Source organism: Lagenorhynchus albirostris, chromosome 17 (genome assembly GCF_949774975.1).
Source record: "Lagenorhynchus albirostris chromosome 17, mLagAlb1.1, whole genome shotgun sequence".
Lineage (NCBI taxonomy): Eukaryota > Metazoa > Chordata > Mammalia > Artiodactyla > Delphinidae > Lagenorhynchus > Lagenorhynchus albirostris.
In genome coordinates, this window is record NC_083111.1 from 35396975 (window position 1) to 35422500 (window position 25526).

The following is a 25526-nucleotide window of genomic DNA, read 5'->3' on the forward strand; positions in this document are numbered from 1 at the left end:
CCCTCTTCCGGGGAGCCTGTGCAGCCCGCCACTGCCAGGTTCCCGGGATCCAGGGACAACTTCCCGGGAGAACGCATGGCGCGCCTCAGGGTGGTGCAACGTCACGTCGGCCTGTGGTGTCACAGGCTCGCCCTGCCCTCGGTGCCCCTCCCTCCCCCCGGCCTGAGAGAGCCAGAGCCCCCGAATCAGTTCCTCCTTTAACCCCGTCCTGTCCGAGCAAAGATCAGATGCCCTCCGGCGACCTACATGTAGAGGCAGGGCCAAATCCAAAGCTGAGCCCCTGGGAGCTGTGAGAACAAAGAAGAGAAAGGGATATCTCTCCCAGCAGCCTCAGAAGCAGCGGATTAAAGCTCCACAATCAACTTGATGTACCCTGCATCTGTGGAATACATGAATAGAAAACGAATCATTCCAAATTGAGGAGGTGGACTTTGAGAGCAAGATTTATCATTTTTTCCCCTTTACCTCTTTTTGTGAGTGGGTATGTGTATGCTTCTCTCTGAGATTTTGCCTGTATAGCTTTGCTTCCACCATTTGTCCTAGGGTTCTATCCGTCTGTTTTTTTTTTAAATTTTATTCTTAATAATTATTTTTTATTTTAATAACTTTATTTTATTTTACTCTATCTTCATTCTTTGTTTCCTTCCTTCCCTCCTTTAGACAACCAATCATCCCAAATTCAGGAGGTGGACTTTGAGAGCATGATTTATGATTTTTTCCACTTTTCCTCTTTTTGTGAGTGTGTATGTGTATGCTTCTGTGTGAGATTTTGTCTGTATAGCTTTGCTTCCACCATTTCTCCTAGGGTTCTATCCGTCCGTTTTTTCCTCTCTTAATAATTTTTTTTATTTTAATAACTTTATTATATTTTATCTTATTTTATTTCATTTTACTTTATCTTCTTTCTTTTTTCTTCCTTTCTTCCTTCCTTCCTCCCTCCCTCCCTCCCTCCTTTCTTTGTACTGCTACTAATTCTTTCTTTCTAATTTTTCTCCCTTTTCTTGTGAGCCGTGTGGATGAAAGGCTCTTGGTGCTGCAGCCAGGAGTCAGTGCTGTGCCTCTGAGGTGGGAGAGCCAACTTCAGGACACTGGCCCACAAGAGACCTCCCAGCTCCACATAATATCAAATGGCAAAAATCTCCCAGAGATCTCCATCTGAACACCAGCACCCAGCTTCACTCAATGACTACCAAGCTACAGTGCTGGACATTCTATGCCAAACAACTAGCAAGACACGAACACAACCCCACCCATTAGCACAGAGGCTGCCTCAAATAATAACGAGTCCACAGACACCCCAAAACACACCACCAGACGTGGACCTGCCCACCAGAAAGACAAGATCCAGCCTCATCCACCAGAACACAGGCACTAGTCCCCATACAACCATACAACCAAGCAATTCCACTCAGGTAGTTACCTGAGAGAAATGAAAACATATATGTTCACACACAGACTTGCACATGAACAGTCATAGCAGCATGATTCATAATAGCCAATGAGTAGAAACAATCATAATTACCACTATCACTACAATAATATATGGACCTGTTGCTTAAGGGAGAGGCCAGGGCTCTAGATATAAAACTGAGCATCACTAACATATAGATGGTATAAAAGCCATGATCTGGTCTGGATCATCTAGGAGGAAAGTACAGATGGCAAACAGTAAAGGACCCATATTAGAGCTCTGAGGCATTCCAACAGTTAGAAATTGAGCAGAGGAAGAAAAAAAGAGGTAGAGGAAGAGAGGATAATAGGGAGTATGGTCTCTTGTGTCTTGGAAGGTATCAGAGGGAACGTTTCAAGGAGGGAAGAGTCAGCCATATCTAATCTGCTGAGAGGCCAAGTAAGATAAGCAGTATTTTCCAAAATTGCCATCCTTGGTAACTTGAACAAATGCAGCTTTAGTGGAGATATGAAAACAGAAGACTGATGGAAGTTTGTTAAAAATTGAATTAGAGGTGAAGAAGTAGAGACAATAAGTATGGACAATTCCTACAAGGTGTTTAGATCTAAATGGGAGTAGAAAAATGAGGTGGTAGCTGAAGGATGATATGGGGTCAAGAATTTTTTTCCTATATAAAGACAGGATATAATAATAGCATAGATCTGTATGACAGATGAACGATCCAGTAGACAGGCAGAGATTGGCAATGCAAGAGCAGAGAGAGAATATAAAGAACAGAATGCTGAAGAGAGTAAGGGAATGGCATCCAGAGCACAAGTAATACTGTTTACAATTGTGTAAGAACACTTTTTTCCCACTGTAAAAGAGATAAAGCAGGAAAGACAGGTCAAGTACAACTAAGTTTATAGATCTGGTAGTGGAACTACGAGGGAGTTCTCTCTCATGGTTTCTACTTTCTCAATGCTCAAAAGAAATACAGAACATAGGGTGTAGGAGGTTTAAGAAGGGAAGATAAGGTACAATATGCATTACCCCTGTCTTGTCTTCCTAAGTTCAGAATCTATTAAGAAAAGCCACACAATAATGAGAGATGATGATCAAAACATCACCTTTATTACTGATAAAGCTAATTGGAATCTGTCCCTTTTTAGATCTGTAGCATATGGGCTTAGTAACACTTTGTCCCTTCAGTTGACAGTTTTACTCACTCAGCTACAGGTCTCACCTGCTTCCATATGGGGAAGCATAAAATGTGTGCATCCTTTAGACAAGCTTACTTCTAAAAGGAGGAGAAAACTGAGAAGGGACTAGATAAGTACGCTTGCTTTTTCTCTAAAACTAACAAATGAGGAGGAGGAGTGCTGAGGGGCAGATAGGACTAGAAATGTTCCTCCCATGCTTTCCTTCTTAGGGATTGAAATGGAATTTCATCTTCACTTTGGAAACATGAAGTATGGGACTTATGCATCTCCTACAGTAGTACAAGATGATCATCTAGTCTGTAATTTGCAAACTTTTGGGTCTCAGAACTCTTCAAAATTATTAAGAGCTTTTGTATATGTTGGTCATATCTATTGATATTTACTACATTAGATTAAAACAGAAAATTTTAACACATCAGAGTATATGAAAACACATTCCATTATCCGTTGGAGCAATGATATCATCATACTTAATTTAGTCTCTGGAAAGATTTTTCCAGAGGATGAGAGTAAAAAGGGAAAACAATACCTTAATATTTATTATTTTGAAAAGTTTTGATTTTGTGAACCACTTAGAAAAGTCTCAGGAACCAACCCCACCTCCAGAGGTCCCTGCACCACAACTTAAGAACAGGTGATATATGAGAATGGAATAGTAGATGTATTTGAGAAACATAACAGAATTGCTAAGTAGAGTTTAGTGCCTAGTTTTAGCCATTAATTTAAAGAGAAACCAATGAATTCCATTTCTGGCCAAGATGAAGAAACAAGGACCAATTCACCCTCCTGCCTTAAGCAACCATTAGCCAGACAAAATGCATGAAACAGTGGTTTTCAAGACACTAGATATCAGGCAACAAAGGACAGTGATCTCTAAGTGATATAAAACAACTGAGGTCAGCCTTATGACAGCCTGACTACCCAAGCTAACTGCCTTGGGAGAGTTTCCAGCTATACTACAGGGTAGAGAAGTAAGGTGGGGCCCAGAGGAAGCTCAGAGTTGAAGAGACAGGGCTGGGAGTTAGGGTAGATGGAGGCAGATAGAGTTTATAGGACAGAGCACCAAAGAGGAGAAGTACACAGAGAACTCCAGAGATCCGCAGAGTACTCCTCTCAAATATTCAGCAGCACTGATCAATGCAGGATGTAGAAGTAAGTAAGCCAAAAGCCATTGTTCTGCAATGAACAATAGGGAAAAACCAGGAAGTTTGTAGAGAAGTACTGCCTAATGGCATGATCTTCAGAAGAGCTAGAGTCTTTAGGGAATGGAGAAGAAATTATAGTTTGGAAGTGGCACTGGGGACAAAGGAGATATGTATTGGGATGGCCAAAAAGTTCGTACAGGTTTTTGTAAGATCTTATAGAAGAAGCCAAACAAACTTTTTGGCCAAGCCAATACATACACACATATATGTACATATATATACACATACACACACACACACACACACACACACACACACACACACACCCTATTACATGGTTCTGGGAGATAAGATGTTAATCCATTATTATAGCAACTTTTGATTTTTTTAAATACAATGCTGATGAGCACTAGACATAAGTTTTGAATGGAAAATATATTTGGTTTTCTTTTTTTAGTTGGAAAGAAGATTCCCAGTCTACAGCTTGTCTTTTCATTTTCTATAGCATCTTCTGAAGTGTAAAATTTTTCAATTTTTTTGAAGTTCAATTATCGAAGAATTTTTTTAATAGGTCTTGTTTCTGATGTCATATATAAGAGCTCTTTGCTTAACCCAAGATCATGAAGATTTTCTTCTATGTTTACATTTAGGTGATGATTCATTCTACTTCTGAAATAAATCTTAATTCTATCTGATTTTTTGATCTCCAGGATTGGTCTGGAAATTCTACTCTTGTCCTTCTCCAATCAATTTTATACATAGCAGTGAGTGATATCTCCTAAACCTAAATTTAATCATGTTATTTCCCTGAAAAACTCACTTTAATGGCTTTCCATTGTACTTGGAATAAATTTCTAACCTTTTTATGATGATAGTCAACAGCCTCTCCTTACCACTTCAATCTCATCTCATAAAATAAAAACAACTTTGAATTAGAAAAAAAAAACTTTGAGCTTGTCAGCTAACTTTCGTAGTTGTTCAAGGAATATTTTATTTACAGCATATTTGTTATTTTTGTAATTCAAAAGGCCCAGATTAAAACTGTACACTAACTTAAGAAAGACGGTCTTTCATCTGGATTTTGTGCCCATCCACTTTCTATTAGAGAGATCATAAGTGCTCGATGAGGTATATCAAATGGCAAACTTTCTTCATTAGTGTCAGGTCGATGTCCTTGTGACACACTATACATAATCTGCAAAGGATTGGTGACTTCTGTCAAAACAAATATATTTCATTCATTAGAAATATATTATGATTTAATATATTAAATACATTCTAAAGCCAACCAAATGAACATGAGGGAATCTTAAAATCTTAGGAATAATTCATTACTTCCCTTTCTGTCAAAGGAATATTTAGATCCCAGCTATTGCCAGACTTGCTGCCTCTCGTGGGAGGAGTTTATATCTTCACCTCTTTAATTCTGGGCTTGGCCATGTGATTTGATTTGGCCAATGGAGTATGAAGAGAGCAGAGTAAAACAGAGCTCAGCAGAGCTGAGCAGAACCTAGCAGAGCCAAGAAGGGCCACAGCAACTAATAACCCAATGTGAATGAAAAATAAATGTTTAGTTTGTAAACTACTGAGATTCTGAGGTTGTTACACAGCAAACTGACCTAAATGAACCTCAAAATAAAGAAAGAGACAATATTATCAGAAAATTTTAAAAGTATTCTTCAGTATTTGCTGGTCTTTAGAAGAAGCACTACTGAAATTTTCATACAAACGATTTTATAGCTGGAATGAATCTTAGAAATAAGAATTCAAAATTCTTATTTTGCAGATAAAAAAAATGAGGACTTAAGAGATTTAGTGGCTTATAATAGAGTTAATTACTATCAGAACAAGAAGAATCTACACATTTTTCTGATCCTTAATCCAGTACTTTCCATCATACAGTGGATTCACAATGACAAATTGTTGTTTTTCTAGTGTGTTTTCCACAAAATGACTGTTAGGCAGATTTAAAATAAGTGATCTTTATTCAGATAGTTCTGAGTATGACTTACCAATATGATGTCACCTAGAATAAGGAAGTCAAAGTACACTTACCTTCAAAAGGCTGTTTTCTAGATAAGACTTCCCATGTGATAACTGCATAGCTGTTTAAGATAAAAATATAGTACTTTATAAACTATTCATAATAAACTAAAATGGTACTGATTTTAAAAGCTGACTGTGAGATACCAATTTTTTAAAGTAATAATGTAGTGAAATGCTGCTTAAAGAATCACTATATAGAACCAAGATGATGAATATTCATATACAGTTTTATTTTGAAAGGGAATTAATTCAATTTGAAAAATTAGGAAATTACTGTAATAAGAACTTGAAGTTATAGGCAAGGATAACTTGTGGATGATTCTTTAACACCTAGATAAGCTATGCCCTTTAATTACATGATTCTATTATTCAAACAAAATAAAGAGCAATAAAAAAGGCTGTCTCATGTAGCCCTATTCTATTGACTCTTTTTCTGGTGCAAGTACTGTCTCTTTTGGTAGTGTTAAATGTTAACTGCACTGTTTCCCTCCACCTATCAAGGTCACATATGATAAAAACCCTTGAATATTATAAATTGATAGGACAACAAGATATGTTTTAATAATTTTTAAGGATGTAAAAGTAGCTTAAGGCGAGGCATCAGGACTTCCCTGGTGGCGCAGTGGTTAAGACTCCATGCTCCCAATGCAGGGGGTCCGAGTTTGATCCCTGGTCAGAGAACCAGATCCCACATGCATTCTGCAACTAAGGAGCCTGCATGCTGCAACCCAGGAGCCCATGTGCCGCAACTAAGGAGCCCACCGCTGCAACCAAATAAATAAGTAAATAAATATTAAAAAAAAAAGTAAGGCATCTTTATTTTCACGTTTTTAATTTTTAATTTTTTTTTTGGCTGCACCACACAGCTTGTGGGATCTCAGTTCCCTGACCAGGGACTGAATCTGGGCCATGGCAGTGAAAACCAGGATCCTAACCACTAGGCCACCAGGGAACTCCCAAAGCAAGGCATCTTTAATATGAAAAACATTAACCACTGTCTCTAATTTATTTTCACCACACTTATGAGAGAAGCATAAAAATCATACTTTTAAAATGTAGCTTCAAAATTCGGATTGATTAATCTTGTTTTTTAGACAAGGTTAACTCTGAGCAAAAGTAACATGCTGTACCTGTATATATCATGCTTGATAGTAGCCCTTGATTTTTGTCCAGGTTCATAGTTTTCAGGTGGCATATAGATAATTGCCCCTCCTTATGGTGCAGATTTACTACTTCGTGATTGTGAGAGGGACATCATGCGCCATTTTGATAAGCCAAGATCTGCAATCTGTAAGGGAAAAGAGTAATTGAATTTTTAAATTTTCTCTTTAAAAAAGTTCAAGAATTGTTTTTGTTTATATTTATTATATTTAGACATGAGACCAGAGTAAATGCTATATATATTAATATTTTATTTCTATAATAGTCTATTAGTTTCTTAACAAATTGGATTCCATAGTGCTGAACCCAACAACTCTAAAAGCAATATAAACTGACTTGAAGTTCAGCATAATATTACAAATTTTAAAAGAGACTAAGTTTTGAAAACTTAAACAGGAGTATTTTTGCCTTTTATTCTGAATGAGTATATACACTTCACTTTTTGTGACAAGTAGCTTTATATCATGTGCTTTCAAAATTTACCTATACCTCACAAAACTGTTAAACTAGTCACATCTAATACGATTGTCACTGGGTATTGTTTACAACTCAGGTTTCTATGTTCTTATTTATAATGTGCTAAAAATAGTATCCTTAAAGTTTGAAATAAGTAAAATTCCAATATAGTGTAACTCATTATTATATGATTTATGCCTACCACTAAAAGAATATCTGTTAACAATAGTATAGTTAGCATATAAAACATATTTATGTCCATGACAAGGAGTGCCTAAAGCATTATCAGTGACAAACATTCTGTACTTTTGATATGTCCTTTACAGTTTTACTTCACTTGTAAATTTTGTGCAGATACTATCAATACACAATATCTTATAACTAAGTATCTAAAACGTTCCAATGTTTTTTTTAAAAGGGAGACAAAAATGTAAGAACAGAAACAATACTTAGTGAACAAAAGAGTATAGGAAAACTCTGAAGACATTTAATTTAAATCACTTAGATCTTCACAAGGCACAATTTAGGAGTCAACAGAGTGGAATGAGCTCTATCCAGCACACCATTTGTGGTTCAATCATTTAACTCTTAAAATGTTCACTAGCTTTAAGAGAAGAAATAAGTTATTTAGTGTTTAGATTAATTTGAGATTAAAAAAAATTATGGCCCCACTCCAAAAAGGGAGGGGGTAGCCTATATGAATCTTTCATACAGTATCATAATAAAAGGGTAAGTCTAAGAAAAATAATTAGAAAAGACCAAGAGGAAACATGGTGCCACTACATGAAGATAAGCTGGATTGATTTCTAAAGGCAATATAATATGTGTTCTGGAACATGGGTTCTAGAGCCTTGATTACTTAGATTTACATTCCACTTCTACCCCTTAATTAGCTGTGCAACCTTGGACAAGTTTTCTAATTTCTCTGTGCCTCAGATTACCCATCTTTAAACTGGGGATAATAACATAACACAGGGTTGTACTGAGGATATTAAACTAGTTATTCTAAGTGAAGCACTCAGAACAGTATCTGACACATAGTAAATGACCCCTGTGTGTTAGTATTATTAATGTTTTGTACATGGGAATAAGCCTCTAAAGATTGCTCTTATTCATACAATACTAATAAGCACAGTACATAGTTTCTGGGCCTTTAATACACTTTGAGGTGGTATTAAGACTCTGGGGAACCGTATATCCTACTTACTTCTACTTGCCACTACAAACTCTTATTCCTCCCACTCATTCTCTAAAAGCAAAAACAGTACTCCAGCTGCACATCTGCTAGGATAATAAGCATCACTATGAGAAGCAAAGTTTATTTCTGTGCCACAGTGAGAAATGTTAAAAAAAAAAACACAAAAACTGGGATGTGGTCCATCTTATACCTGACCCACAAATTGCAAACTACTGGGCCAAATACTGGTTTGAATACAGTGCTGGAGAAAATGTATTCTGAGCTTGCTTCCTTATGTGCTCCTTTCACTTCACCTAAGGTCTTCATCTATGTTCTTAAATCTCACCTAGAAAACTTAATCAGAATTCCCTTTATCAGCTAATTTAGTTTGGCTTTCACATGGAACCATATTTGTCCCCCTTCTCTATTACAAACACCAGGATCTTCCAGAGAAGAAAAAAAAGTGAAGAATATGATGAGAGGAATACAAGTTCCATGATTTCTTGAGGGTCCTGGTATCATTCAGCAATGAAGACAGAGGATAGGAACTTTTCTATTCTATACAAGATCTTAACATGCATTTCAAAGGTAAAGGTTCTTTTTAGCTAAAAAAGATGATAAAAGCAACAAGAATTTACTGTATTAGCACAGGAAACTATATTTAGTATCTCAAAATAACCTATAAAGGAAAATAATCTGAAAAATATATAAAACTGAATCACTTTGCTGTACACCTGAAACTAACATAATATTGTAAATCAACTATACTTCAATTTAAAAAAAGATTAAAAAACTAGAGGAAATTAAAACACACTATTCATAAAAATCATCCATAATCTTATTACCCTACCAGAATAGCTATTTTCATTTATATAATACTATCCATGTCTGTAAATTTATAAAGTTATCAGTAAGAAGCTATGAGGAATAACTTTAAGTATTCTTAGAAGTTCCACACATGATGGACAGAATAGCTGAGAAATCAAACATGGTACATATAAACATTTATTTCAAATAAGCCTACCACAGGTTCATTTGTATTTAAGGTGCACTAATCGATACTGACCAGCAGATAAACAAATTGAATGTATTCTTTTTAAAGTAGAAAAGTCCTGGTTGATCTTAATTGGTAGTATATGTTTTTCTTTTAGATACTATGTTTCTGGTTAGCATTCCAGTATAAAAATTTACTTCAAAAAACTGTAGCAAGGTGTGTTTCCATTTAATTTCATTAAGTGTTTTAAAAGATTTTTTGCACTTCATTTAAAGGCCCTTCCAAGAAGATAGGTAGATCAGGTAACTGTTACTTTTTCATGAGTCACTGATAAACTTTGACTTTTAAGGGACATTTATAAAATAAAAAGTAGAGACACACAGGATGCATATAAAAGAGTATCATAATTTATAAGAATAGTATAAGAAAGGTCACAGTTTTGTATGTGTTAAAGCTAATAAAAGTTAAAAAAAACACACAAAGCCAAACTATTTTAAATTCTATTTATTTCAAAGAAAGACCATGGGTACCCTACTGATCAATGAAAAAGAGAAAGTAGGGATCATCATCACCTATTACTTTGCTTCTGTTTTCTGTATCAAGAATAGTTTCTGGACTGAGATGAAGAAAATAAAGTCCAAGGAGGTTGAAAAGTTTATAAAGGACAAATCTCAGGTCATTTTACATATATTTCAGGTTTAGTTAGAATACTCGCGAATACCTCCATGGTGATGGAGAGGTATTACAGGATACGAGAAAAGCAAATGTCATTCTGATTTTTAAGAAGGGAAAATAATATTGATTTTGCAAATCTATATATTGGCAGAGACTACCCTTAATCCCAGGTTTAAAAATGTAATGAAAGGGTTACTTTATGAGTAATTGATAAAAGAGCCAGAAAGAACTAATGAAAAATTATATTAGCCCAGTGATCAATTTCAGACCTCATGCGACATATCCCAAGTACTTGGGATGTCTAGCACAACACTGTTGCTCCACAAATACTTAATAAAGGAATGACAGACTTCATTTCCTTTTTTGTCAGTAGGACTACTGTCAAAGAGTAAACGTTAAAACAGTTTGTATATTATAAAACATTCTGAGGTACTTTAATAATATCCTTGACTATTAAATTATCAGACCTATCGGGTATATATAGAGGATCTGGAATTCATTCATTTGTTCATTCAACAACTACTTATTGAATGCTCCTATACGGCATATGCTAAGCAGGTGGCAGTGAATAAAACAGACTACATTTTAGTCTTTGTGAAGCTTATTATATTATAATTGGGGAAGACGGTCAATAAACATATTAATAAAAAATGTTTTGTAAGATGGTGAAAAATACTATGGAGAAGCATTAATCAAGGTATGAGGATACAGAGGAACTAGGCGGGTTGTCAGGGAAAGCCACTCTGATAATGAGGAAGAAAAGGAAAGGGAGTAAGTCATGAGTATGTAACAAGGAAGAATAAATCTGACTCCATATTAGATCTGTTTCTTTTACTTTAACCTTCGTATTCTATTGCTTTTGCTACAAGTTAAGAATGTTGCCTATAGCCTGAAATATACAAGACAGCCCATTCTCAAGGCTCTGACCTTTAAGGGTATAACACTTTTCTATTCATACAGAGATAAAAAGTTACAGAACAGACAATTACATTTGTCTTGTTGGACATTTACAGGAACATCAAGATCTGACCTACATGGACTGCTGCAAGAACAAAGGAGTCCAAGAAATTTGCAACAACCAACCACACCCTCTCCCCTTTTAGTCTGAATTCTAGCTGGGGTAAGGTGGTTCTTTGGGACACTAGTCCACCATCTTCTTGGTCTACCGGCTTTCTGAATAAAGTTGCTATTCCTTGTCCCAACACCTCATCTGTTGATTTACTGGCCCTGTCCTGCAGTGAGCAGTATGAACTTGGACTTGGTAACAAGGACACCTGGGAAAGCAGTCAAGCAAGGACTTTTGTAATATTCTAATGGAAAAAATGGAGAAATATGGGCTGTATAACAGCTCTTTTAGGAGTATTCCAAACAAAATGAATGCTTATTCTCCAAAAGCCCTAATTAATAAAAGGATTGATATTGACCTGAAAGGAGGTTTTCAGACCATGTTGTGTAGCTCTGATTTGAGCTCTGTACTGCTTAATAGTTAATCATGACTTGAAGATACAAAAAAGCAGCTAATTAAATTTGAAGATGACACAAAGCTGGAGGACAAAGTTAAAAATCCTTGGACTACAGAAAAAACATTCAAAAAGGTCTTAAGAGCTGAAGTTATCACCCAAATCTAACAAGATAAACTTTGATGATGTCCAGAAAATATCCTGTGAAGTACATGACAAGGAGACATGACTTAAGTAACAATACATTAAAAAAAAAGAAAGAAAGAAAACCTCTCAGTGTTTTTTGTTGACACTGAGCCCAACTTGAATGTTGTTATAGGACTGCCCCCCAAAAGACGAATTAGTAAGGAACTATGAATACGAAGTAAAGTATTTAAGGACGATTCTACATTTATCACACCACATCAAGGGTGTAACTGACCAGGACCCTATGAGGCCTTCCTGGGACAGACCTCCCCCCACATATCTACTGCTTTAGCTCCTCTCTAAAGTACCTAGATAGTAGTATCTGATGCATATTTCCTGAGTTTTTCAGATGCTAAAACCACCAACAAATGGAAGAAATTAACTACTTGATGATCATGGGCATGTAATCCCCAGACCTTCTAGCACCTAAGGATTGACCACCATCAACCAATCAGAGAATTTGTGCAAGAGCTGACCACATACCCAAGGTGTGCCCCTTCCTCACCTTGCCTTTAAAAATGCTTTGCTGAAACCCTTTGGGTAGTTAGGGTTTTTTCAGCATGAGCTACCTCTTCTCCTTGCTTGGCCCTGCAATAGACCTTTCTCTGCTCCAAACTCTGACATTTTGGTTTGTTTGACCTCACTAATGTGTTGGCCACACAAACTTGTGTTAGGTATATATGGGTATTTGGATTAGTTTTGTGGATCAAAATTTAAGAGAGATTTAAACACAGATGCGTCTAGATAGCATCCGGGATTAAAACCTATGTAATAAGGAAATTGGCTGAAGAAACTAAAGATGTGTATAAGGGAAAAGTGTATGTGAGAAGTAAGGGGATTATAGCTAACTTCAAATCTCAGAAGCACTGTCAGGTGGAAATAAAATTGGACTTTGAACTCACTTTATCACTAGGACCGATGAGTGGAAGCAACAGAGAAGGAGTTTTGACTGATCGTATAAAAAAATGTCACAGTCATTCAGTTACGGAGCTTAAACACTCTCTTGTCACAGGGTAACTGCCTTGGGAGATGAGGGATTGTTGTAGTGAGGATTCAGAGGACCAGCTGATTAGGGGACTAGAATAGGTCACTTCTACCTGTATGGTTCTATAACTGATGGAATAGATTTGTCTCTTTTTTTTAAGTAGTATTGAGGCAGCAGCTTGCTTCTCTCTTCCTTTTCCTTCCATTTTATTCTAGGCAGAGGGAGTGCCTTCAATAAAGGTTTATTTTTTCACTTACCTTTTCTCACACTTTTTATATTTATTTTTCTATTGTTCCAACTTCCTTATTACTTATTTGAACATTTTTGGATACTTATAATAATCTTCAATTATGTATATTATTTGAAGTGCAGCAAAATACTATGTAAAAATAAAGTGAATTACATTTAGTATTAATTTCTCAGCAACTACTTTTTATTTGCTGTCATCAGTTACATATAGGGTAACTGAAATCACTACTGCTCTGGTGCCTTTAGGTATCTAAATCTTATGCTTTATGCAAAAAATTAATTCAAAACAGATCACAGATTTAAATGTAAAACATAAATCTATGGAACTTTTAGAAGATAACATAGAAGTAAATCTGCAATACCTGTGGCTTCGTGAAGAGTGCTTAGACATGACAGCAAAAGCATGATCATAAAAGAAATAGATTACAACTTTTGCTCTGTGAAAGACCCTGTTAAAAGGATGAAAAGAACAAACTTTGGATTGGCAGAAAATTTTTGCAAACTACATATCTGATTGAGGACTTATATCTAAAAAATATACAGAACTCTTAAAACCCAATAGTATAAAAGCAAAGAATCCAAGTAGAAAATGGTCTTAAGATATGAAGAGATGTTTCACTGAAAAGGATATAGAGATGGCAAATAAATAAATAACAATATTCAACATTATAGGAAAATGAAAATTAAGACCATGGTGCTATATCACTATACATCTATTAGAATGCTAGAATAAAAAACTATGATAATACCAAATGCTGGTGAGGGTGCAGAAAAGCTGGGTCTTTCATACATTGCTGGTGGAATATACGACGGTACAGCCACTGTGGAAAGTAGCTAGGTAGTTTCTTAAAAAGCTAAACATATGCTTACCATATGACCAAGCAGTTACACTCTTGGGCATTCATCTAGGAGGAATGAAAACTTACGTTTGTTCAAAAAGTTGCACAGGACTGTTCATAGGAGCTTTATTGTAATTGCCAAAGACTAAAAATAACCAAAATATCTCTCAACAGCTGAATGGTTAAACAACTTTTGTACACCCATACCATGGAATACTATTCACCAGTGAAAAAGGAACCAACTGTTGACACAAGCAACAACTTAAATGGATCTCAAAGGCATTATGCTAAGTGAACAAAGCAGTCTCACAATATCACACACTGTATGATTCCATTCATATAGTATTCTCGAAATGACAAAATTATAGAGATGGAAGACAGGTTAGTGGTTGACAGTAGTTAGGTATGATGGAGGGGAGAAGGTATGACTATAAAGGGGTAGCATAAGTGATATCTTTCTTGTGACAGAGTAGTGCTATATCTTGATTGCTGTGGTGGTTACACAAATTTACACATGATAAAGTGATACAGAACTATATACATGCATTGTACCAATGCCAAATTCCTGGTCCTGAAATAGTACTATAATTATATGTGATGTAACCACTGGCAGAAATTGGGTGAAGGGTACATGGGACTCCTTTGTATTATCTTTGCAACCATCTATGAATCTATAATAATTTCAAAATGAAAAGTTAACAAAGGTATAATTGACAATTTAAATTAAGAACAGAATGACTGTATTTTGAACCATAATTTTACCAATGTCTGTAGTCTAGGAATAACTAACTCACTGCAGCAGGAAGAAGTGGCACTGAATTAGGGGCTATGGAAAAGGCAGAGATATTAAATTGGTAAGATAGAAGAAATAACTAAAAAGTCTTTAAAACTATTAAACACAAGGACGCAGATAAGCTTTTTTTTAAAAAAAAGTAACTACCTTAACGTGAAATTCATTATCCAATAAGATATTCTGAGTCTTCAGGTCATGATGAAGTAGAGGAGGATTCATATTGTGCAGGTAATTTACACCTAGTGCAATTTCATGCAGAATACGAAATCTTAATGGCCAAGGAACATCAGGATATTCATTTTTCTTCATATATGTGGAAAGAAACAAAACTAAAATTAGTGGCCAAATTTATTTCCACTTAGAAAATGAAATATTCCATGAGGAAATATAGTATTAAACTAAATATCTGGTATAACTAAATTCAGGGCAAAAAATACTCATTTTGTTATATTATCAATTTGACGTTATTTAACATCCTTGTATCTTACTTTCCTCAATTATTAGAGAAAATAATGACTTTACAGTACTGATATTTCCTTTTAGTTTATACTGGTAATGCAACTACATGGTATGGGGTCTTTCTTCAAATGAGACAGTTTTAAATTATTTTTTTATCTGTATAATACCCAGACATATATTTATACTCATACCCATCTTCCCATTCTATGGCTTCTTATCAAATAACTTGTGCCCATGAATGTGTACACACACACACACACACACACACACACAATTTGTTTCTATTCAAAATTTATATTTTAAATTTCCTATTAATATAAAACCATACTTGATTACGATGATAACCACTGCATCAATTAAAATTATGACCATAATATATTTACTTACTAAGCATTAATACTTCATATTTTTAAATCATATATTTACTTGCATTTCAGCTTGAAAAATTAGCATTTGGGAGTTTTGCTTTTGTGAAGGAGACAAAAATCATCTTCATTTCTAAGTATATATAACATAGAAACATTAAAAATGTAATGTTTTCTATTTCCTGGTACTTACAAGTGACAGTCATCTGAACTTTCTTAAATGTTTTCTGAACATAAAAGTTAATACAGCTTCCCAGGAGAATGAACATACTCAGAAAAATTAGATAATTTGGGAATATCCAACTATGAATCATCAGGGACCATGCCACTGGGTACATTTTACTAAATAATATGAAAAAGTATGCTTCCACTGAGCTCAAAACTGTTCTTAAGAATTTTTTTTCTGCAGATGGGTCAGCTTATAGTTCATTGATTAACTAACTTGGCAGGGGAGTGGCTCAAAATACTTGTCTTTACATAGTATTTTGATTTTTTTCATCAATCTTTTGTGAGGTTGGGGGAACGTGCTTCAAGATAAATCCTGACCTAATAATACAGGACACCAAAAGAAACACAAAACACAAATGTTCAACATTACTTCCTCTTGTATACACAGATTCCCATCCCCTTGAGTAACTGAATCTTTTAATCTTTAAAAAGGTAACTTTTTCTGAAAATTATATAGTTTAAAGAAGTAACAAGGCCTCTCTGCAGTATAGTGCTATATGGAAGCTTTTGATCATGGAGAGGAAGGTAGATGAGTGCTCACTATGTATTTTATGATTCCTTCCAGGAGTCAGCAATCCCCCTGTAGGAGGCTCTAGAATTTCTAATGGGCTCCAAATTTGGGTACCAGAGCATCTACTGTGGTGCTGGGGTATGGGAAGACAACAGTAGAATTTATGCTTATACTCATTTAACAAAAGGAAACTGTGTTTAATTAGTATTTGTATCTTACTTGCTGTGTTGGTTACACAAATCTTATACACTGACACTAGTTACTTTACTCTGCCCTTGTTTCAGATGGTCCTGTCACAAACAGAATGTGTTATATCCCGAAATAAAGAGGAAGTCACTCCATGAGTGGTGACAGTGGCACCCATTCTCTCTTGTTTGCTTATAGATCACTGTGATGTATCAGAATTTAGGAGTGTTCAGTGACTAGATTTTACAGATTATGTTACTACTCAGTTTTAACTAAAGCACCCCTCACAAAAGAGACCGAGTTCTTTAAAAATATTTCTTGACAGAAACTGCAGGCTAGAGATAATCTTAGTAATATGAGAGCAAGCAAACAACAATAGATGGATACACATATTTTGAGAATGAGGACACCCCCCACAACCGGGCCATATTTGTTTACTGATGGGATTCACAATTAAAGCCAGATAACTGATACCTTGGGAAAAAGGTACATGGCTCATGCCATTGTCTATTATTGGAAAAGCTCATGTATTTGATACTCAGATTTATTTGGTCTATTAATTCAGAACTTTATGAACTGGTATTATTAACATTTAATTTGAACCCTACATTGTCTTTAACATAAAATGAAATCTGGCTTAAACTAACAATAAATTGTATGGTGTGCAGAGTTTATCTTTTCTCTCTCCTGTTCCTCTCTTACATATATATACATGTGGATATTCGAATTCAATGTAAACCTCAGGAACAGTAACCTAAGCAAAATAATCTAGGTCACTTAGAATGCAGGGTCTTACTCCACAGTATTTTTTTTTTTTTTTTTGCGGTACCCGGGCCTTTCACCGTTGCGGCCTCTCCCGTTGCGGAGCACAGGCTCCAGACGCGCAGGCTCAGCGGCCATGGCTCACGGGCCCAGCCGCTCCGCGGCATGTGGGATCCTCCCGGACCGGGGCACGAACCCATGTCCCCTGCATCCGCAGGCTCTCAACCACTGTGCCACTGTGCCACCAGGGAAGCCCCACAGTAGTTTTAACAACACAAAAGAAGCCATAAATGGTGAAGTTTTTCATTATTCTTATTTTGATTCATCTATATATCCCCAAATAATCTGATCATTTGTAAAACGAAAGTACTATATAGGTTGAATAACAGAATTATAACGACTGAAAATGTATAATACTTACCCTATGTAGGAGTTCATTTAATGACCCATTTGGCATGTATTCAGTAACTATTCCCCAAAATTCAGGCTCATTGCAAACTCCCCAAATTGGAAGACTGTAACTAAATCTAGCTTTGTGTAAAATTTCAGCTTCTCTTAAGACATCATTTCTTTCACTAAAGAAAGAAAATGTATAATTATTTCAAAGTAAGGAAAAATACATAATTATCAAGCCCATAAATATTAATTAATCCTGGATTTTTTCATTCATTAGCTTTTGACCTCATGTAAATTATGCAGCTTCTCTTAGTTTCTTCGTGTTTAAAGTTGGGATAATATCTACCCTATATATTCCATAGGTCTGTTTAGAGACCAAAATACCTGTATAAGCCACTGACAGAAAAAAGTGCTACATACAGATTATTATTGTACTCTTCTCAGGAAAGGGAAAGAATACCATGTTTAAGTTTATAAAGTCTATATTAGAATGATAGGTGCTTGAACTAATTACGTTAAGTTTATGTTGTATTAAAATGATCAAATTTGATTAGACTATTATATTAAATTTTATGGTTGCATACCATGTAAAAATTTTCTAAATATCCTGAATATTAAAACACTTAAATGTTGAAGATTTTAATGACTAGATGATAATAGTTGCATAAGGGTCAATAATGCTTAGAAATTATATACTGGAACACAGGAAAAGGACACTGAGAACAGGTAAATGCTTAGAATGGATCCCTGGGCTAACTCTGGATCCCAGGTTCATTTGATTTTTCATTCATAAAACAAATAAATATTGAACATTTATTATGAATAAAGAACTGTGCTCAGCATTATGGAGACTAGTAAGTTTAAAAAACCAAAAAACAAAACACATAGTCTGTGACCTCAAACTGTCCAGAAATCTTTTTAAGAAAACTAAGTACTCACTGTGGTCTTGATTTACACTTCTCCAATGACTAGTCATGTTGAGCACCTTTTCATATACCTATTGGTCACTTGTATGTCTTTGGATGTGTTAATTATATTGATATTGGTAATTATTCCATGATGATGTATATGTATAGCAAATAATCATGTTTTGCACTTTAAATATATACGATTATATTTGTCAATTATTCCTCAATAAAGTTAAAAAATAAGAAAAGCAAAAAAAGAAACCAAATACTTAAAATATAAGGCAGAATATGATAAGCGCCATCAAAAACAAGTAAATAAGCAAGCAAATAAATAAATAAACATAGGGAGCTCAGAGAACTAGTAAATCTGGGCTAAGGGAGTTGCTACAGCCTTTAGAGAGAGATGTCAACAGTACCTTAAGGATGGATAGAATTTCAACCACTGGAAAAAGGGCATCCAAGATATGTGGTTCCTCTCCAAGATGGGAGAGATTTTGCCTTTCATCTGTGTCTCCCCAGGATCTGGAACAGTACCTGGCACACAGAATTTGTCTAATAGATGTGTATCAAATGAACTCAAGGAAGTTAAAGTACAGGCTATATCTGGAAAATGACAAATTGTTTAATATGAATCAGGATGTGTAACAGCGTGTGTAAAGGGAGTGAGGTGAATAGGGTAGGGTAGGGCCTCATCTCAGAGCCTTAAAGCCAGGTGAGAGCATTTACACTTGATTTGGTAGTCACTGAGTTGTGACTACAGGTTATTGAGCACAGGAGTGACAGGAGTGGAACAAACTTTTAGGATGATTAACTTGGCAGCAAGGTGTAGGATCAGCAGAAGGAGGTAGAGTTTGAAAGCCAGGTATTAGAAGATTATAATACTAGTTAAGATATGAAGCAATGAGAGTCTGAAACTATAAAGGTTGCAGTGTAAATAGAAAGAAAAACACTAGCTGAATAGAATACCCAGGCTCTGGTGGCTGACTGATTGACCTGATTGACTAAGGGAGGTATATACATATATATATGTGTATATGTGTGTGTATGTATGTGTGTGTGTACGTATGTGTGTGTGTACATATATATGAAGGGAACTGCATTTGTCACCAATTTTTTTCCATGGACGGTTTGGTATTGGTAGCAGCAGTAATAGAAAGAGAACTGTCTCTAGGAGAAGCTTATTAGGTAAACAATGATGATTAGTTGGTGCTTAAACCACCCAAGCTCTTGATGAATGCCTGCCGAAATAAGAAAAGCAACAGACATTCCAGACCAGACTATGAAGCCTCCTTTAAAAACAAACAATAAGCAAAATAAAGCAAAAACATCTTAGTCATCTATGTTTTGAAGAGGTAATATACTTACATGTTTCAAAATTCAAGAATTACAAGAATGCATAAAAGAGTTTCTCTTCTTCTCCCTGCTCTTCAGCCACTTAATATCCCAACTGTGAGGCAACCCATTTTACCAGTTTGTGAGACCTGCTTTAATTAAATTTATATTTCCTAAGCTGAAACAGGTCTGTATTTGCCTCATGAAATGTAGGTCAACAAGACAGTTATTGAGTAGCACCTTTGCCGGGAAGGTTCCTGGATACTCTGAGAAAGAATTATAGAGAGGGCATGCTAGGGGATATCTTATTGATACTTAATGTACTAATTCCCCCTCCCATGAAGAGTATGATGCATTCTTCCTTCTCTTGTGATCCTATTATTTGTTGGCCACTTTACTACAGTTGGTTTCATTATCCCTACTTTATATATGAGAGCACGAAGGCTCACATAAATTAATAATTTCTATTGGTCATGCCAACAATAAGTGGCAGATTTGGAGTCAGATTTGAATTGCAATTGTGGGACGCTAAAGCCTTTGTTTTTTCCACTCACTGCTTAATCAGAGAAGGAAAATTCTTGAAGTCAGATTTCAGGAAGAATGAGTGGGAAAACAGAAAAAGCCAAAACAGTTTAAAACTAGGTTATTATATTAAAAAAATAAAAATGTAAAACAGCTTTTACAGACATATTACCAAAATTACCCATAACAAATTTCAGTTACAAAACAGTTACACTGTTTACACAAGGTATTTGAACAACCTATCAGACTCACCTATTCATGAGGCGTTGGGAGATTGCTGGGGAAGGTCCTCTCATGGGCAGAAGTCAGGTTACAGAGAATAATTCACCAATCACTAAAATAAGAACATGTTACAGCACATAAACTTAGTTTTCTTTTGTGATCTCAAAGAACAATGCAAACATTAGCCACACCAGAGCCCAAGAAGTACATGTATCTGTTATTCCCACTTCATAAGTGAGGACATAAGACACCCTGTGAGTCAACTGCAGAGCCCAGTCCTATGCTCAGACTACATAAATACAGCTAATGTTAACATTCTAGGAAACAAATGGAAGAAAAAATGTGATGCAGTAATGCCAGAGTGTTGCACTGGTCCTTATGGCGTCTTTGACGGCAGAATTAATTTCCTACCCGATTTAGTGAAGAATTTTAGATTATGAAATTGTTAATGAGCACGAGAGGGAACTCCCTTCATTTCTTGGCCCCAAATGGCACAAAACTTAGATAAATTAACATCTTGAGAAGCAGCATCCAAAATGGGAGGATCAATCTCCTTTAAAATACCTAAGGAGTCCATCAGTGCTAGATTTCCACATATTTTAATAGTTGATCCTAAAATACATCTACCCTCTCTAATCAACCATCACCCTTCAAAGTTGACTACATACACATAATTTCCCAGTAATCGCTCCACAGAATTCAAGACCCAGGGTAAATATACCCTGTATATCACTAAATCAGGATTATGGTACACAAGAAGCGGGAACAATTTCTAGAGGTGTCTCAAACTTACTGTGAGATCTAGCCCATCCAAGCCTGATAGCAAGAGAGCAAGTAAAAGCCACAGGCAGATGAAAGTCAATACCATTAGCAGGGCTGAAGCTGAGGAATTTATCTGCTGTTGGATACTGACAGCCTCTAGCTAATCAGGCATCTAGCATGATGTATTTTCACTTTAGATATAGGGGGAGGAGAGGAGAATGTTGCAGTCATGGATGTCAACTCACTAAGAATTGAATGCAGGGCCTAGTTAAATTCCTATTGGAAGGAAAATACACAAGACTAGTGACTAGACTCACTGATTAATATATATGGTTGAAAGGTTTTTCTGGAAACAGGAACTAATCTAGTCTTCCCTTGAAATCTGGACATTGCACTAAACTTGGTCCAGGATGGGAGAGACATTCAAAAGTTTTGGTCATTTAACAGCTTTCTGATTTCAGTTTATTGTTAGCAAAAATAATACAAGTTTCCTCTAGAGACAGGCTTCCTTCCCTGTGACGGTAAGAGGAGAAACTAAATTGAGTCTGATATCTAAACTTTCATGCCTACATGTGTAAACCAAAAACAACAAAAAGCCCAAACCAAAACGTCCCAGACTCTACAGCAGTGCTGTTCAATAAAAATATAATGTGAACCACATATACAATTTGAAATTTTCTAATAGCCACTTTTAAAAAAAGTTAATAGCCACCTATGGCTAAGAGCTACCTATTGGGCAGTGCAGCCCTAGAATTCGACTTCAAAAAAGAAAAAAAAAAAGGGAAAAACAAAGCAAACAGAACCCAACTTCAATAAAGAGGACGTTTAGAGTTGGGCTGTGATTGCTGATTTTTGGTGTCTGGAGAAAGGAGGCCCAGGAGTAAGAAAAAAAGGAGAGGGCAGTGAAAAGAAGCGTGATTGCTGCATCTCCAGAGAAGCCTGCTCTCCCCACCATGTTAGCCCAAGCGTTGAACGGCTGCCTAGAGGTGACGAGGTGTGCGGCCGATCCCAAGTGGTCACCGTTGCTTGGGCTTCAGAGCCCGCTTGCCGGGGGTTAGAGCCAGTGGGGTGGGGAACGCAGATTTCGGGGCTCCGCGGTGGAGCCGCCAGGGCGCCCTACCTGTCGAGCAGCGGGCTGTGAATGTGCAGGTGTTTCACGGCCACCCGAACGCGCCAGTCTGCGTGGCGGGCAGAAGACACGGTGCCGGACGCGCCGCGGCTCAGGTAGCGCAAGTCGGCGAGCTTGTGGTACGGGATGGTGGGCAGGACGCTGCAGATGGCCTCCTCGTTCATGGTAGCGGGTGGCGCGGGCACTCAAGCAGCCGATCGATTCCGGAAGTGCCCGCCGCTCCCGCGGCTCCACCCGCTGCGCGAGCCGGCTCGGCAGGCACTACAGCCTGCCGGACATGAGGTCACGAGGCCGTCCATTCTCCGCGCAGCCCACGCCAAGCCGCTGCTTATCCGGAGCCGGAGCTCTCTCTTCTCTTCTAGAGACTGGTCAACTCTGCGGCGGCGGGGCGCACAGGGGAGGAGCTTCCTCTCTCCGACCTGGCCCTCCCAGGCGCTGCCAGCCACCCGAGCCCGCCTTTCGGAGCTCCTCCCTCCCCAGGCTTCTCACGCGACGTCAGCGGCGGATGCCGAGGCGGGGATGAGGGCCACTGGCCCGCGATCCTGCCAGCAAGGCTCCGGCCTCGGCCTCAGGCCCGAGATCTCCGCCTTGTGGCGACCAGACGACGTGTGCCACACCGGCGGGGCTCGGGCGGGGGCTTGGGAGTGGGGAAGTGAGCCAGGGGCGCTCAATTTGTCTTCTCTCCCCGCAACCCACAAGGTTGGAAAGGTTTTCTTGTGGGGAAATTTCCTCTCCGCAGCTTCACACCCAGTTAGCGGACCCTCCCACCCAGGAGGAATCTCCCCTGGTCCCATCGGCGCGTCTTCCGGGAGTCGCCAAACACCAGACAGAGGTAGCGGGGTGGGTGTGGCAGCTGCCATTTCCTGCGCGGAAAGCCCTTTGAGGACGTGCGGTGGTGACTTACTAGGGCTCCGCACTTCTCAGCCCGGTGAGTCAGGTAGGGGTGTAGATTCACTTGCTTACCTGGACTCCAGTCTAACCTCACTTGCAACTACTTCAGTCGTGTGGGGGTGGCTGATAAGCCCTGTCAGAATTTAATCCTGTCTAAACGTTCAGATGTTTAGTTCCTGTTGAGTGCTTCTCTACTAGGGACCTATTTTTCTGACTTTTTTTTTTCTCTCCTGACGTCCATAATTACAGACAGAGATTGAAAAGTAACCTTGAGAGAGTCCCTCCCTTGATTCCAGGTAAGACTGCAAACATTTCTTTCTTATAGATCTGGGAAGAATGCGGTGTTTAATGCCAACCAAAAAAGACTGCAAAGATCTTTTTACCTTAAACAAACACTTTTCTACACCTGAAATGGCTATTTTGCAAAGTGTGGTGCAAATACTATACACAATACCAAGTCCATGCTAGGCATTTAATGAATTCTAAAGCAAAAGTAATAGGGAATGCCAGACTTCAATCAGGGATTTCTGCCTACAGAAAATCAGTGCTTCCTGTATTTTTGTATTGCCTGAAATGAGAGTAGCAGTGTTACATTTTACAATAAATGGAAGCTGTAATGAAAGAGTGTGTTTTAAAATTTGATAACTTAAAATAAAATACTTAGCTTTAAAGATATGGTCTGATAATCTGTGGTTCATTCCTTAATAAGCTTTTTGCTACAAAGAGTGCTCAGAAAACTTTTCCCATTCATTCATCCAGTCAGTTTACAAACAGAATTCTAGAGAAAGAGAACAAAAATTAAGAAGGGAGGAAATGATCAAAATAATAATTCAAGAATTTCTTCCAGGACCAAAAGACAAAGATGTTCATATTTAAAGGACCCACCAGCTACCCACAGTGACTGAAAAAGGACCTATGTTAAAGCACACCTTTAAAAAGATCAGAACACTAAGAATAAAGAGAAGATTCTAAAAGTTTTCAGACGGAAGGAGCAGGAATAAACGGATGAGAATTAGAATGGCATTGGGTTTCTCAACAATAACACTTTTATGCTAAAACACTACAGTGAAATTTCAAGTTTTGTAAGACAATAACTTCCAACCTAGAATCCTATAGTCAAACTATCCATCAAGAGTAAGAGTAGAATAAAAACATTTTCACATATACAAGGATGAAAACATTTATTTTCCATCCATCCATCCACCTTTTTTTTTTTTTAAGGGAAAGTTACTAGAGGATGTGCTCCAGGGAAACATGAGAGCAAGACAAGAAAGAGAAAGATGTGGGATCCAGAAAAAAGGACCAGGAGAATGTGACGGGAAATTCCAGGGTGAAAGATATGTGGCAGAATTAGAGAGCAGTCGTTTTCACCAGAGAAGGAAGATGGCAGACTCCAAGAAGAAAGACTGGTTAGTGTAATTGATTTATTTAGATTACTAATTTTGACTGTTTGGGTAGTTATATTGATAGATGTTTGATAGATCTAATGAAATACGTGATAAAATTCGAGAGAGAACTTAAAAATATAAGCAAGTAGAAAAAGGAAGCAATTATTAATTCCATGAAAGCTAAAAATTAGACAAGAATGGAAACAGCGTTTCTCCGACTGTTCTGTGGTGAAAATTTTAAGACTTTTTAGAGCTTCTGAAATACTAGTATATTATAAATCTCGAAGGAGAGAACATGCAGCATAGAGCACTATAAAATTTATGTATATTTTTAATTACATTACTTTAAAATTTTTAAAAATTAGTATTCACACGGTTCAAAATTTAAAAGTGTAACAGACAGATAATTCAATAGAAAATTAGGCAAAACACCTAGATACTTCACACGAGGGTATATCTAAATAGCAAATAGTAAATGCATGTGAAAAGGTGCTCGACCTCATCAGTCATTAGAGAACTGCAAGTTAAAACCACAGTGCAATATCACTACACAAATACAAGAATAATTAAAATTAAAAAGACAGAATATAGCAAGTGTGGGTGAGGTTTTGTAACAATTGGAGCTCTTGCACATTGCTGGTGGGAGTGTCAATTGGTACAATCAATTTTGCAAACTGTATGGCAGT

General features: G+C 37.0%; 2 protein-coding genes across 2 annotated transcripts; both read right to left on the minus strand.

Moving 5' to 3' along the window:
* Nucleotides 1–4769: 4769 nt before the first annotated feature.
* Nucleotides 4770–7065, minus strand: LOC132508033 (receptor-interacting serine/threonine-protein kinase 2-like). The gene is made up of 3 exons (XM_060127841.1): nt 6935–7065; nt 5814–5863; nt 4770–4973 (listed from the first exon to the last, which is right to left on the minus strand). The coding sequence occupies exons 1-3, from the start codon at nt 6997–6999 to the stop codon at nt 4807–4809; spliced, it is 282 nt and encodes a 93-aa protein (XP_059983824.1). The 5' UTR covers nt 7000–7065; the 3' UTR covers nt 4770–4806.
* Nucleotides 7066–14776: 7711 nt separating this feature from the next.
* Nucleotides 14777–23024, minus strand: LOC132507960 (receptor-interacting serine/threonine-protein kinase 2-like). The gene is made up of 4 exons (XM_060127737.1): nt 22553–23024; nt 17712–17865; nt 14927–15082; nt 14777–14812 (listed from the first exon to the last, which is right to left on the minus strand). The coding sequence occupies exons 1-4, from the start codon at nt 22723–22725 to the stop codon at nt 14777–14779; spliced, it is 519 nt and encodes a 172-aa protein (XP_059983720.1). The 5' UTR covers nt 22726–23024.
* Between the last annotated feature and the right edge of the window lie 2502 nt (nt 23025–25526).